Source organism: Loxodonta africana, chromosome 13 (genome assembly GCF_030014295.1).
Source record: "Loxodonta africana isolate mLoxAfr1 chromosome 13, mLoxAfr1.hap2, whole genome shotgun sequence".
Taxonomy (NCBI): domain Eukaryota; kingdom Metazoa; phylum Chordata; class Mammalia; order Proboscidea; family Elephantidae; genus Loxodonta; species Loxodonta africana.
In genome coordinates, this window is record NC_087354.1 from 33,615,704 (window position 1) to 33,628,718 (window position 13,015).

General features: G+C 41.7%; 1 protein-coding gene and 1 non-coding gene across 4 annotated transcripts in view; both read left to right on the forward strand.

The window, feature by feature from the left end:
- Positions 1-213: 213 nt before the first annotated feature.
- EFL1 (elongation factor like GTPase 1) overlaps positions 214-13,015 on the forward strand; it is a 153,158-nt gene continuing 140,356 nt past the window's right edge. For all 3 annotated transcript variants that reach the window (XR_010317385.1, XM_064267197.1, XM_064267198.1), the window contains exons 1-4: positions 214-320; positions 1,093-1,199; positions 7,119-7,186; positions 8,700-8,784. Coding sequence is in view for 2 of the 3 variants with exons in the window: in XM_064267197.1 (XP_064123267.1) it covers positions 1,109-1,199; positions 7,119-7,186; positions 8,700-8,784 (244 nt within the window). In the remaining variant the exon portion in view is untranslated. The remainder of the gene's footprint in view (positions 321-1,092; positions 1,200-7,118; positions 7,187-8,699; positions 8,785-13,015) is intronic.
- LOC111751645 (small nucleolar RNA SNORA42/SNORA80 family) lies at positions 1,507-1,644 on the forward strand. The gene has a single exon (XR_002786766.1). It is a non-coding gene; the product is annotated as a small nucleolar RNA SNORA42/SNORA80 family (small nucleolar RNA).

Sequence of the window (13,015 nt, forward strand, 5' to 3'; positions counted from 1 at the left end):
ACCCGCAGGTACATATCTGGCAGAGACAACGGCTTCTCATCCTCTCAGTTTGCAGAGCTTCCTCAGCTGCGCCTCAACACAAGCGGCTTCTCCAGTTTCGCAGCGCCCGCCGTAGTCATGGCAACGGCGGGATCCCGGGGACGGACGCTGCGCCAGCTTCCGGCTGCGTCAGAGCGGCGCGCGGGTCAAAGGTCGCGCGCCTGACAGCCCCGCCCCTCGCGCGCCGGTGTTCCGGTCCCGCCGCGGTACTCCGGTCTCCGACGCGCGTGGTGTGGCCGAGCACCGAGAGACACAGCTGGCTGGTCGGACTGCCGGAGAGGGTGAGTGCGGGCTCCCGCTGGGTGCTGGCGCCCCCTCGGTCCCGCCTCCCAGCGGCGCTGGAGACCGGCGTCGTCGCGGCGGCGGGGTGGGACTGGGGCTGGGGGTGAGCCCCAGGCTAGGAGCAGTCGCCCGCCCGAGTTGTCGCCTCCACTCGGGGCCGGGCCGCTTCTCCATGTGGACACGGGATCCTCAAAGAAGACGAATCCGGGCTGAGTTTTTTTCCTTTTCTCTTGGGAAGGAATCAAAGAGCTTCAGCGCACCTGCTTGTTTAATAAGCGCGTGATCCAAAACTTTATTTGGGCTGTATAGGTAGAGAGTAACTTGGGGTGTTTCCTCTCCAGTGGAAACGAGCAAAAATGGTAGAATGAGGAACTAGGGAAAAAATCGAAGGGAGCGATGTTAGGATATTCTCTGCTTCTTGCTTGCGACCATTTTACGCATTTACTAGCTCAGAGAAGTTTAGCCTAGTATCCATCCAAAGGTCAGAATTACTGCTGGTGCTGTGCACCTACCCCCCGGGACCTGTGTGATTCATCGCAGCCGTCGGTTGCGGAAGAATGAGTACACTCCTTGAGTACAGTCGTGATATATGGGTTTAACCTAAGTGCTAAAGCGAGCCTTGGGCTTGGATGGGTACATCCTTTCAATAAAGGTTCACTGGGTTCTTAGTTGAAGGTATCTGAGAAGTCTTGTCACTTTTCAGCGTTGAAGCTATTTCTTTGCCCTGACCATCATCCACTGTGCTGTTTGTAATACATATTTAATTTTTAGCCACAGGAAAATAACCATGGTGCTCAATAGTTTGGATAAGATGATTCAACTCCAGAAAAACACTGCGAAAATAAGGAACATCTGTGTTTTGGCTCATGTTGACCATGGTAAGAATCCTTTTAAACTGCTTATTCTCTATTACAAAGGGAGTGTGTCTTGACACCCCTCATGGAGTGAAGCTGTGGGCAGTTGGGACTGATGCTTAGCTGACCTGAGAAGCAAGTATTATTTCTTTAAAAGTTTTCTGTGATGTAAGAGAAGCACACACTGTAAGCCATTTGAAATGAATATGACTCACTAGTGGTTAGCATTTCTTAAAACATAGTATGTCATCTTATTCTTTAAACCAGAACTTGACTTTTGGTTAAAATATGAAGAATTTTCGAAATGGCTTTGTAGTTTAAAAAGCCTGTTGCATGGGTTTGGATTTATGGCAGGCCTATTCCTATGGGCCTCTCATAGTGTCCCATGCTAGAGCAAACTGTAGCCCCCCCAACCATTGCCTGGCCTCCCTGACCGTAAGCTGCGGGCACTGAAGTGGGTTGTACAATGGATAAAAAATAAAAGGTCTATGTTGTTGTTGTTGTTAGGTGCGATCGAGTCGGTTCCGACTCATAGCGGCCCTGTGCACAACAGAATGAAACACTGCCCGCTCTTGCGCCATCCTTACAATCGTTGTTATGCTTGAGCTCATTGTTGTAGCCACTGTGTCAATCCACCTCGTTGAGGGTCTTCCTCTTTTCCGCTGACCCTGTACTTCACCAAGCATGATGCCCTTCCCCAGGGACTGATCCCTCCTGACAACATATCCAAAGTATGTGAGACGCAGTCTCTCCATCCTTGCCTCTGAGGAGCATTCTGGCCGCATTTCTTCCAAGACGGATTTGTTTGTTCTTTTGGCACTCCGTGGTATATTCAATATTCTTCGCCAACACCACAACTCAAAGGCATCAACTCTTCTTTGGTCTTTCTTATTAATTGTCCAGCTTTCACATGCATATGATGCGATTGAAAACACCATGGCTTGGGTCAGGCGCACCCTAGTCTTCAGGGTGACATCTTTGCTCTTCAACACTTTGAAGAGGTCCTTTGCAGCAGATTTGCCCAGTGCAGTGCCTCTTTTGATTTCTTGACTGCTGCTTCCATGGCTGTTGATTGTGGATCCAAGTAAAATGAAATCCTTGACAACTTCAATCTTTTCTCCATTTTTCATGATGTTGCTCATTGGTCCAGTTGTGAGGATTTTTGTTTTCTTTATGTTGAGGTGAAATCCATACTGAAGGCTGTGATCTTTGATCTTCATTAGTAAGTACTTCAAGTGCTCTTCACTTTCAGCAAGCAAGGTTGTGTCATCTGTATAATGCAGGTTGTTAATGAGTCTTCCTCCAATCCTGATGCCCCATTCTTCTTCATATAGTCCACCTTCTCGTCTTATTTGCTCAGCATACAGTTTGAACAGGTATGGTAAAAGAATACAACCATGCCGCACACCTTTCCTGACTTTAAACCAATCAGTATCCCCTTGTTCTGTCCGAACAACTGCCTCTTGATCTATGTAAAGGTTCCTCATGAGCACAATTAAGTGTTCTGGAATTCCTGTTCTTCACAGTGTTATCTGTAGTTTGTTACGATCCACACAGTCGGATGCCTTTGTATAGTCAATAAAACAAAGGTAAACATCCTTCTGGTATTCTCTGCTTGCAGCCAGGATCCATCTGACATCAGCAATGATATCCCTGGTTCCATGTCCTCTTCTGAAACTGGCCTGAATTCCTGGCAGTTCTCTGTCGATACACTGCTGCAGCCGTTTTGAATGATCTTCAGCAAAATTTTGCTTGTATGTGATATTAATGATACAGTTCTATAATTTCCACATTCGGTTGGACCACCTTTCTTAGGAATAGGCCAGGAAGCTGTCTTCCATATTTCTTGGCATAGACGAATGAGCACCTCCAGTGCTGCATCTGTTTGTTGAAACATGTCAATTGATATTCCATCAATTCCTGGAGCCTTGTTTTTTGCCAATGCCTTCAGAGCAGCTTGAGCACTTTTTCCTTCTGTACCATCAGTTCCTGATCATATGCCACCTCTTGAAATGATTGAATATCTGGTATAATGACTCCATGTATTCCTTCCATCTTCTTTTGATGCTTCCTGCATCGTTTAATATTTTCCCCGTGGAATCCTTCACTATTGCAACTTGAGGCTTGAATTTTTTCTTCAGTTCTTTCAGCTTGAGAAACGCCGAGGGTGTTCTTCCCTTTTGGTTTTCCATCTCCAGCTGTCTGCACATGTTATTATAATACTTTGTCTTCTCGAGAGGCCCTTTGAAGTCTTCTCTTCATTTCTTTTACTTCATCAATTCTTCCTTTTGCTTTAGCTGCTCAACGCTCAAGAGCGAGTTTCAGAGTCTCCTCTGACATCCACCTTGGTCTTTTCTTTCTTTCCTGTCTTTTCAGTGACGTCTTGCTTGCTTTATGGACGATGTCCTTGATGTCATTCCACAACTCGTCTTGTCTTTGGTCACTAGTGTTCAGTGCATCAAATCTCTTCTTGAGATGGTCTCTGAATTCAGGTGGGATATACTCAACGTCATATTTTGGCTCTTGTGGACTTGCCCTGATTTTCTTCAGTTTCAGCTTGAACTTGCATATGAACAGTTGATCGTCTGTTCCACAGTCGGCCCCTGGCCTTGTTCTGACTGATGATATTGAGCTTTTCCATCGTCTCTTTCCACAGATACAGTCAATTTGATTTCTGTGTGTTCCATGTGGCGAGGTCCATGTGTATAGTTGCCGTTTATGTTGGTGAACGAAGGTATTTGCAATGAAGAAGTCGTTGGTCTTGAAAAATTCTATCGTTCAACCTCCGGCGTTGTTTCTATCACCAAGGCCATATTTTCCAACTACTGATCCTTCTTCTTTGTTTCCAACTTTCGCATTCCAATCCCCAGTAATTATCAATGCATCTTGTTTGCTTGTTCGATCAATTTCAGACTGTAGCAGCTGATAAAAATCTTCTATTTCTTCATCTTTGGCCCTAGTGGTTGGTGCGTAAATTTGAATAATAGTCGTATTAACTGGTCTTCCTTGTAGGCATATGGATATTATCCTATCACTGACAGTGTTGTACTTCAGGATAAATCTTGAAACGTTCTTTTTGATGATGAATGCAACACCATTCCTCTTCAAGTTGTCATTCCCAGCGTAGTAGACTATATGATTGTCCCATTCAAAATGGCCAATACCAGTCCATTTCAAATCACTAATGCCTGGGATATCGATGTTTATGCCTTCCATTTCATTTTTGACGATTTCCAATTTTCCTAGATTCATACTTCGTACATTCCAGGTTCCGATTTTTAATGGATGTTTGCAGCTGTTTCTTCTCATGTTGAGTCGTGCCACATCAGCAAATAAAGGTCCCAGAAGCTTTACTCCATCCACGTCATTAAGGTCGACTCTACTTTGAAGAGGCAGCTCTTCCCCAGTCATCTTTTGAGTGCCTTCCAACCTGGGGGGCTCATCTTCCAGCAGTATATCAGACAGTGTTCCGCTGCTATTCATAAGGTTTTCACTGGCTAATGCTTTTCAGAAGTAGACTGCCGGGTCCTTCTTCCTAGTCTGTCTTAGTCTGGAAGCTCAGCTGAAACCTGTCCTCCATGGGCGACCGTGCTGGTATCTAATAGTGGTGGCATAGCTTCCAGCATCACAGCAACACACAAGCCCCCACAGTACGACAAACTGACAGATATGTGGGGGAAAAGGTCTGTAGTCTTGACATAATGTCCTCAGAGTGTCTCAGAGTGTGTCTTAATGTAATCGTATTTAATTGGTCAGATATTTATTGAGTATCTACTAAGTTGAAGGTGTTTATGAATAGGGCACCAGCCCAGCCTGAGATAGATCCTGGGGTGTGGCGCTGTGTCCTGTTTAGATAGCACTGTGTCCTGTTTAGCATGCTCAGAATCCTCCTTAGTTCTGGTGGCCACAACCAAGTGATTGGAATGGCGTGTGAAGTAAAGTGTATTTATTGTCCTGAAGGTGAGGGCATGAGTAGTAGATGAAGAGACAGCCTGGACTGTATCTTTTAGAACCCTGCATGCTAGACTAGGCACTAGCAGAAGGCTTAAATGCTCTGGAATTAGACAATCTGAATTCAAAACTGCATTTCAGGTTACTTTGCCTTTTTTATGCTTCACTGACAACATTGTAAAATAGGATGGAAACTGCACCTACCTGATAGGACAGTGAGGAGCAAATGAGATGATGAATGAGAGGCCCTTGGCAAAATGGTAAATCCAGAATCATGAACATGATCACTAGTGTTTATTAAGAGGCGGTGGGGAGGTGTTTGGGGAAAAAAATAAAGTGTGGGTGATGTATTCCGGTAGTATAGTGGAAAGATTAGTGGAAGTGCTTACTTGGCGTTTTGCCTTCAATGTGAGAGCTGAAGTGAAGCAACTGAGAACTGAAATAAGGACAGGGGTAAGAGGTCACTTTATAGGTGAAGCCAACTGAGAATGAGTTTTATATAAAAATCCAGTGACCAACCCCTTTCCCTGTAAGTTTATGATTGTGTTGCTTACATTTTGAGGACGTGAGATCTGACAAAATATTTTTTTGCTTTGTGAATTCATGTGGAAAGCCAGGCTATGTATATAACAAATTACTTTAAATTTACTCTTTAAAATTACTTTAACTGGCACTATTCTAGAAAATCTGTGATTTATTCATTCAGTCAATGTATTTTTATTGAACACTGAGCATTGTTCTGGTACTAGGGATACAACCATGAGTACAGCAAAGTCCCTGTTCTCTTGGCACTTAAAATTGAGGGTACGTGTGCTTGCCATACTGAGGATGATTTCTACGCCATTGCCTAGCAGGAAAGTGATGCTCTAGGATTGTGTTATTTCTAATATTTAATGACAAGCAGATAATATAGTATTAAAGGTCATCAGTGTTCCTAGTTATTGGTCTGTGGTTTAAGCTGTTACACACAGATGCCATAGCTTTGGATATAATAAGGGACTTGTTTCTCTTGAAGAAAAAAAAAAAAAAAAAACTTATTCCAACCCAGCTTCAGTAATTATATGTACCCACGGCATTCTTTAAGCAGGGAAAATTACTTGTCTCTACCACTTGCAATTCTGTAGAATTTAGTCATAATCTGTTTAATAAAGCACCCTTAAGTGTGTAGTTGTGTATACAAAAAATTAAATTTAAAGAATAGATGCCTAGATTGCTTGGATCCTAGGTTGCATTGGTAGCTACAGTGTAGCTGATGCCCTCCACAGGATCCATTGCAAACAGTAGGAGAGATGGGTAAATTTCATTAATTTCTTTGCTAAATGTGTATTTGCATAAGACAGTCATTACCAGGCAAATGCCAGCTAAGGCGATATGTGGGAAGTAGGGGAGAAGAGCATGTTCAGTTGTCTTGATGTTTTACCCAGTATACCTTTCAGAGAAATAAATTATTTCTGGACTGTCTTGTCATTCTGAGCTACCCTGGGCTTAATAGTTTATAGGCATGGTCACTGTTGTGGGTATTAAATGACTGATGTAATAATTGTGATAAGTTTGATCAAATCCTTTAGGGACGGATTAGGGTAACTGTAAATGTTGTTAGCCTGACGGTCTGTATTTCGATTTGAGTGGTGGTTTGCCTTATCAAGTACAGTTAAACTATGCATTTTACTCTACGTAAATTATGCCTTAAATTTTTTTTTAAAAGCTGTATGCTTAGAAAAACTTGCCTGACAGCTTTCCAGATGAGGTTGGTGGGATTTACAGCACTATAAAGTACTGTATCCTTCCAGGTGATGTTCTGTTGGTAAGTCTAGTTAAACTCTTTAAAATGTTCCATTTGCCTTGCTTCATCCAGCATCTGTAAATATGAACTCTTTGCTAAATCAATTCTTTTGACCAGATATTAAATCTGCAGGTATAATATATTCTCTTCCCCTTTTAAAAAAGAAATAGATTTGAGTCAATATCGTTGTTAATTTTTTTCAATAACAGGAAAAACTACCTTGGCTGACTGTCTTATATCTAGCAATGGAATCATCTCCAGTCGCCTGGCAGGCAAGGTATGTTGTTATATTTAATAAATACTTGTGGCATTTCAGTAAGTACTTAATAACTGTCTGCAATGTGACGGACCATTTTCTGTGTTCTCTGGAGATCCAAAGAAATTGTAAAGCCTAGTTCCTGCATCTAAGAAGCTTCCAATCCATTTGGGAGGATAAAATAGATGGGGACAAAAGCATCTCTTTCTATATTGTCTTTTATTGCTTTACATTAATATTTTATAAATGCAAAATGAATTTTTGCAACAAGTCAGATGATAGCCTGGCATGATTTCTTAGAGAAAGAGGTTTTTCACAAGTAGATGACTTGGGTCGTTTGAGGGGAAGGCAGAGAAACTGTCAGGTAGGGGAAAATGGCATGGATAAAGACTTAGTAGTTGGTTGTGCTTGATTTGAATGGAGCATTTGCTTAGAGACTAAATGGAAGAGGAAATGTGTTGGTAGAGAGAATGGCAGCAAATTATAGAAGACCTCCCAGGCTAACCTAAATGTCTTAACTACCAAGGAAGCCTTCTGAAGCCTGAGGTCATGGTGAAGATAGTATACATGCACATAAAAGGTGAGTAACTCTGTGAATGCTGCACTGAAGTCAGGGAAAGTAAGGATTGAAAAGGCTTCTTGTGTTTGGCCAGGAGGTCATGGAGAGCTCTTTGAAGTTTGGTTTTGCCAGAGCTGTGGGAATGGAAGCCTTTCTGAAAACTAAGCATTTGATGAGGATGAATAAACATGGTAATTCCATATCAGTAAAATTTTCACAAGAGTTTTGGATGAAGAAAATGAGTAAATGTAAAGGTTAAGAATTTTTCAAAAGTTTTGACAGTGGAGAGAAACAAGTCAAGGAAGGGAAAAGATAATTCTGGAGAGGGAGGAAGTTAGTGAGGTACTTAGGGTCAGTGAGGTGCTTAGGGTTGAAGAGTTGGAAAAAAACGGGATGTTTAGTTAAGTGAAGCCTCTTGTCAGTACTGATGAGTTACAAAACCTAGAGAATTAGATGCTGGCCCTTATTGGTGGGTTAAACTATTGAATCTAACTTTATAAAAGCCATGAATTAAGTGGTGATGTTATAAATACTTTTGTACTGTACCATTTTTAATGTGTTTAAAATCTGCTTAAAAGGAGTAAAGACTTCTCATACGTCTAGAGACCGTCTATTTCAGCCTCTGCTCAGATGTTGTCAGACAGCCTCTGAATAGAGAGAGAATGACTGTTCTTGATGAGTAGAAGTAATCCCCCCCAATCATTCATGATTGAAATTTGGACAAGCAACACTCTGGGAAGAGTGTGCAGTGTTTGAGTACATTCATGAGTTCCTAGTGATGATGTCTTTCAATTTGTCTGTATTCTCCCCATGACCAACTACGCTTCTCCACCCCCATCCCCCCATTTCAAAAACAAATCAAAAGGCTCTTTAGTTTAAGACTTAAGTGTTTAAAACAAAAACCCACATCAGCCAGTTTTAATGTTACATTTTAATTCCTTGGGAAATGAGGACACATATGTTGCATTTTTCCAGTTAAGGTACATGGACAGCAGAGAAGATGAACAGATCCGAGGGATCACTATGAAATCCAGCGCCATTTCACTACATTACACAAAAGGTAAACCAGTCTGTGTTTTGAAAGAACAGCGTTTTTGCGTCTTCCTTGCCCTTCTTCCCCTTTCTGAATTAATTACATGCCTCCATGTCTGTGCTGTATATTTCATGTATCTCACTCTGGCCTCTCCAACTGATCTGTTGTCTGAGGCAGGCTGTCCAGGCTTGGATGCAGGTGGGGACCTCTGACTGGCCTGAGGGCGGAAGAACTGACAGTCCACACCTGCCCTCATCTACCCTGGCGATTGTATGGATTTCCTCACAGGGAAAGTCAGGAGGTGTAGTACTTTGCTGGCTCAGCCCCAGCTGTCTGTTTTCTGGCTGCTTCCTTGTTCTGCCCCATGGCCTGTGCATTGAACATGGAGACTTAGTTACTTAATGGTGGGCTGCGGTGGTCGGCCCCAGCTTGCTATCCCCAAATCAGGATGCCGTTTTAATGGTAACACTTCTAAAAAGTTATCTGGCAAAAATTGTCATGCAAGTATGTGAGATAATTGTTCGTGAGTTAATAGTTACCAAAAAGTTTGTATTTGTGAAAAAGAAAAAATGACAGTTGCCTAAATGTCTGTCAATAGGAAAATGGTTAAGTAAATGGTACATCTGTGCTGTAAAAAGCTATTCACCTATGAAAACAAGTATGTTTCATGTACACGTATTTGTGTAGAAAAACAATGATATGTTAAGAGACAGAAAACAAGTAGCACAGTATTTTTGTAAGGTATGAATGTGTTTTGGTAATAAAAATATAGTATGTATGCAGATAAAGGTGTCTGGGGGCACCTTACTTGTCTCCAGGGGCTGGATAATGGAGAAACTTGTACTTTCCACTATATTTTTTTTTGTATTGTTGGAAAGTTTTACATGAGATGTGTATTTTTCTAGTTAGAAAAAAATAATAAAAATATGTTTCATTTCCCTACCGGACTGACCTGTGGTTCATCTTTCACATTGTCATGTCTCTGGGGCCGGCATGAAGGGACGTGCTGTGGGGCACGGCTATCCTCTTGGAGGTCAGTCTGAGAGATATTTTTGTACCAAACCAGTTTTGAAGCTGTTAGGCTCATGAATTCCTAAAGTTTAATATTTAAAGAAGTGCCTTTTTTTTTTTTTTAACTTTCACATTTTAAAAGGTATGTCCTCACACTGCGATCCAGAAAATGGGTCAATCATCAGTTTCTTTCTTTCCTCCTCCTTTTATAGACTTCGGAGACTTGTAGTTGTTTTCCATGCTCCTGTTATTAGTGGTGTTTTTTTGTTTTTGGTGATTCCTCTAGTGTCGATTTTAGTTGCTCTGCTTTGGACTTTGTCTCCAATCTCGCCCCCCTCCCCATCACTTTATTAATGTTTAAATACCATAAAACTTATTCCAATTCACTTTTTTCTGTCTGGGGTAGACAGTTCTGTGGGAGAATTGCCACAGGACCCAGGGAACCTCTCTTCTGTGACCTTGGCAATTCTCTCTCAGGACTGTTTTGTATATGCTTCCTTGATTACACAGAACAGAGACAAGCTAGCCTGGGTTGGTTTGGAATGGCTTCTTGAAAGAATATATGGGAAGTGATATCAGTAACAATATTCAGGGAAATTAAGAACAAACAAAAAATACCAGGAGCCTTATTAAATTGATGTCTCATAGAAGTTGGAGGCAGATATTGATTCTGGATCCAAAATGGCTCTAGAGTCCACATCAGTAAAAGTTTATGGATCCACCTGAACTCCACTGTTGTCCTTGGTGCTGTGTTTTTATCTGTTATTCCCCTAAAAGTCTTTTCTGTATCTTGTAGCTTTTTCTTAGCGTCTCATCCTCATAAATGGACCTTTCCCTGACCCTTGATCCCCACTCGTGTGTATGTTGATGTGTTCTTTGACCCTATATCTGTTGGCTTACTGCTTCACTCCCTTGAGTTTCTGAGCATATATTCTCAAGAGCAGAAGTGTGGCCAGTTTATTTTTTTAAGCCAGGCCATGGGAGAGGCTGTGGATTGGCTGCCCTTGAGTTGGATGGCCATCTCCTCGTCTAATTAGTGGTGATTGGAGTGTGGAATGAATGCCTAAAAGGGGCTTTGGGCTAAGCAGTCTCCATAATTGAGAATTAGTGCAGAGGCTTGTTTTTCACATCTACAAAATGGGGGTAGAAGCTGGGGATATGACTGAGACATATGTTCTCAGAACATTTGAGAGATGATACACATTCTTACCTGTATCTAAGTACTGATTTTCCTGGGTGGGGTATTTCCTGTTATGAAGGTGGGACAACCTGAAGGGGAACCTAGATGGGAGGAGAGAAACCTGATGATTGTGGAAACTCCACTGGTGATTTTCATTTACCATCCCATTCTCTCCTCCCTCTGAAGCATGTCCTTGTATTTGAGAGTCTGCATACCAAATGTTAATTCAGTCCTTTCTGTGGTCTAGCTCTTAATTTAACCAACTTTTGGAAGTTTTTTCAAGTCTTTATTTGGATTGAAAGATAAGGTCTTACTCTTATTTAATGTAAACAAATAAGCTTACAAAAACTGCATATTATAGATACGATGTTGAAACCCATCAAGGTGATAATCTGTCTTAGCAAGTTCCAGCAGTCTAGTTCTTCCCTGAGAAAATGGAGCCTCTCTCTTTTTACGTTTGTGGCCAAAGTTTGCTGCAGATGTTGGAGCCATATCGTTAAACCTTGTTTTTCTGTTTCTTACCCACCTCACTTTGTGCTCCTCCCACAAGGCATACCTTGCATTTATCGTTTCATTTCTGGTGTTAGGCAGTGCTTTCAACAATACACATCCTACAGAAGATCCTAAAGGTATGTGATGCCTCTGCATCTGTTAGTCTAGAATCCAGATACAGAGAAGAGGTAAATAACTTGAAAGTTGTAGGCTATTCTTTGCATATTCTCAGAAAGGCATGTATATTGCTTTCATTTCTACTTGGTAGCCATTCTTTATACCTGTGACCAAATATTGCCACTACAGGACTTCCAAATTGAAGTTTTCATTCTAATTCATCTTTTAAAAAAATTTTAAATAGATTTATAAGCTTATACTTATATAGAAGATTAAGTATACACAGTAAAATGCAAGACTGAAATGAAAATCACTCCAATTTTTACCACTGACCAAACCAAACCAGTTGCTGTCAGCCGATTCCAACTCATAGCGACCCTACAGGACAGACTAGAACTGCCCCACAGGGTTTCCAAGGAGTGCCTGGTGAATTTGAACTGCTGACCTTTTGGTTAGCAGCCGAACGCTTAACCACTATGCCACTAGGGTTTCCACTAGTTATATTTTCAGTTTTTATATTTAATCTAACTAAAACTGCATGTGTGTGTGTGGGTATGTGTATGCTGTGAGGTAGGTATCTAAATTTTTTCCACCAAATATTTAAGTACTTAGTCCAACACCAGTTAAACGTGGTTATTAAGTAGTATTTTATTAGGTCTTGAGGTGGTGTTGGTGTTGAACCTCTAAATGATTGAGTCGGTCTGGGTGGGGACTGTTAAGAGCTAGAGAATGAATTGTGCCCACCCATCCTTCTCCCTTATTAGGGGTAGAGTGGGGCACATTCTTGCTTGATGTCTTTTGGGAATCTGATTTTTCAAGAGAAGTTGGAATCAGGATTTTTGGTAAAATCTTCCAATTTCTTAAATGGTGACAACTTATTTAAAATTGTAAGACAATGTGCAGAACAAACTGCAATGGACTTTAGCTTATGGCCTTCCAGTTTGTAACTTCAGGCATAGAGGCTAGCTCACAACTTGGCTCAGTGGGACACTCAGGATTCACGTAAGTGGCAGCGACATGTCACCAGGGTATACTCCAAATGCGGAGACCAAGAATATAGCAGGGCTTTCTTCAAAGAGGTGCAAATACAAGTTTGGTTATGGGCAAGTGGAGAATTTACCCTAGCGTTGGTTTCAGCTCTATGAAACCAGCTCTCTGGTCTCACTCTCTCAAAGACAGATTCCCGCAAAAGCCAGCATGTACCAGAAAGTCAACTTACAGGGAGAAATTTCTCATTCTGAAGGCTACAACAGCTTCCCTTTCCTTCCAAATGTGTGAGCATTAACTCGCAGTCCTGTTTTTTGTCCCATTCCTTTGGGGCTCAGGCTAGGAGGGAGGGGTTCCATTGCCCCTTGTTTGACTAAAGGATCAGATTTTTTTATCCTTGGATTATAATGAGTGCTTTACTTTGCAAAGTATTCAGTTGGTGTAAGATCTAAGAAACTGCGTACATGATAA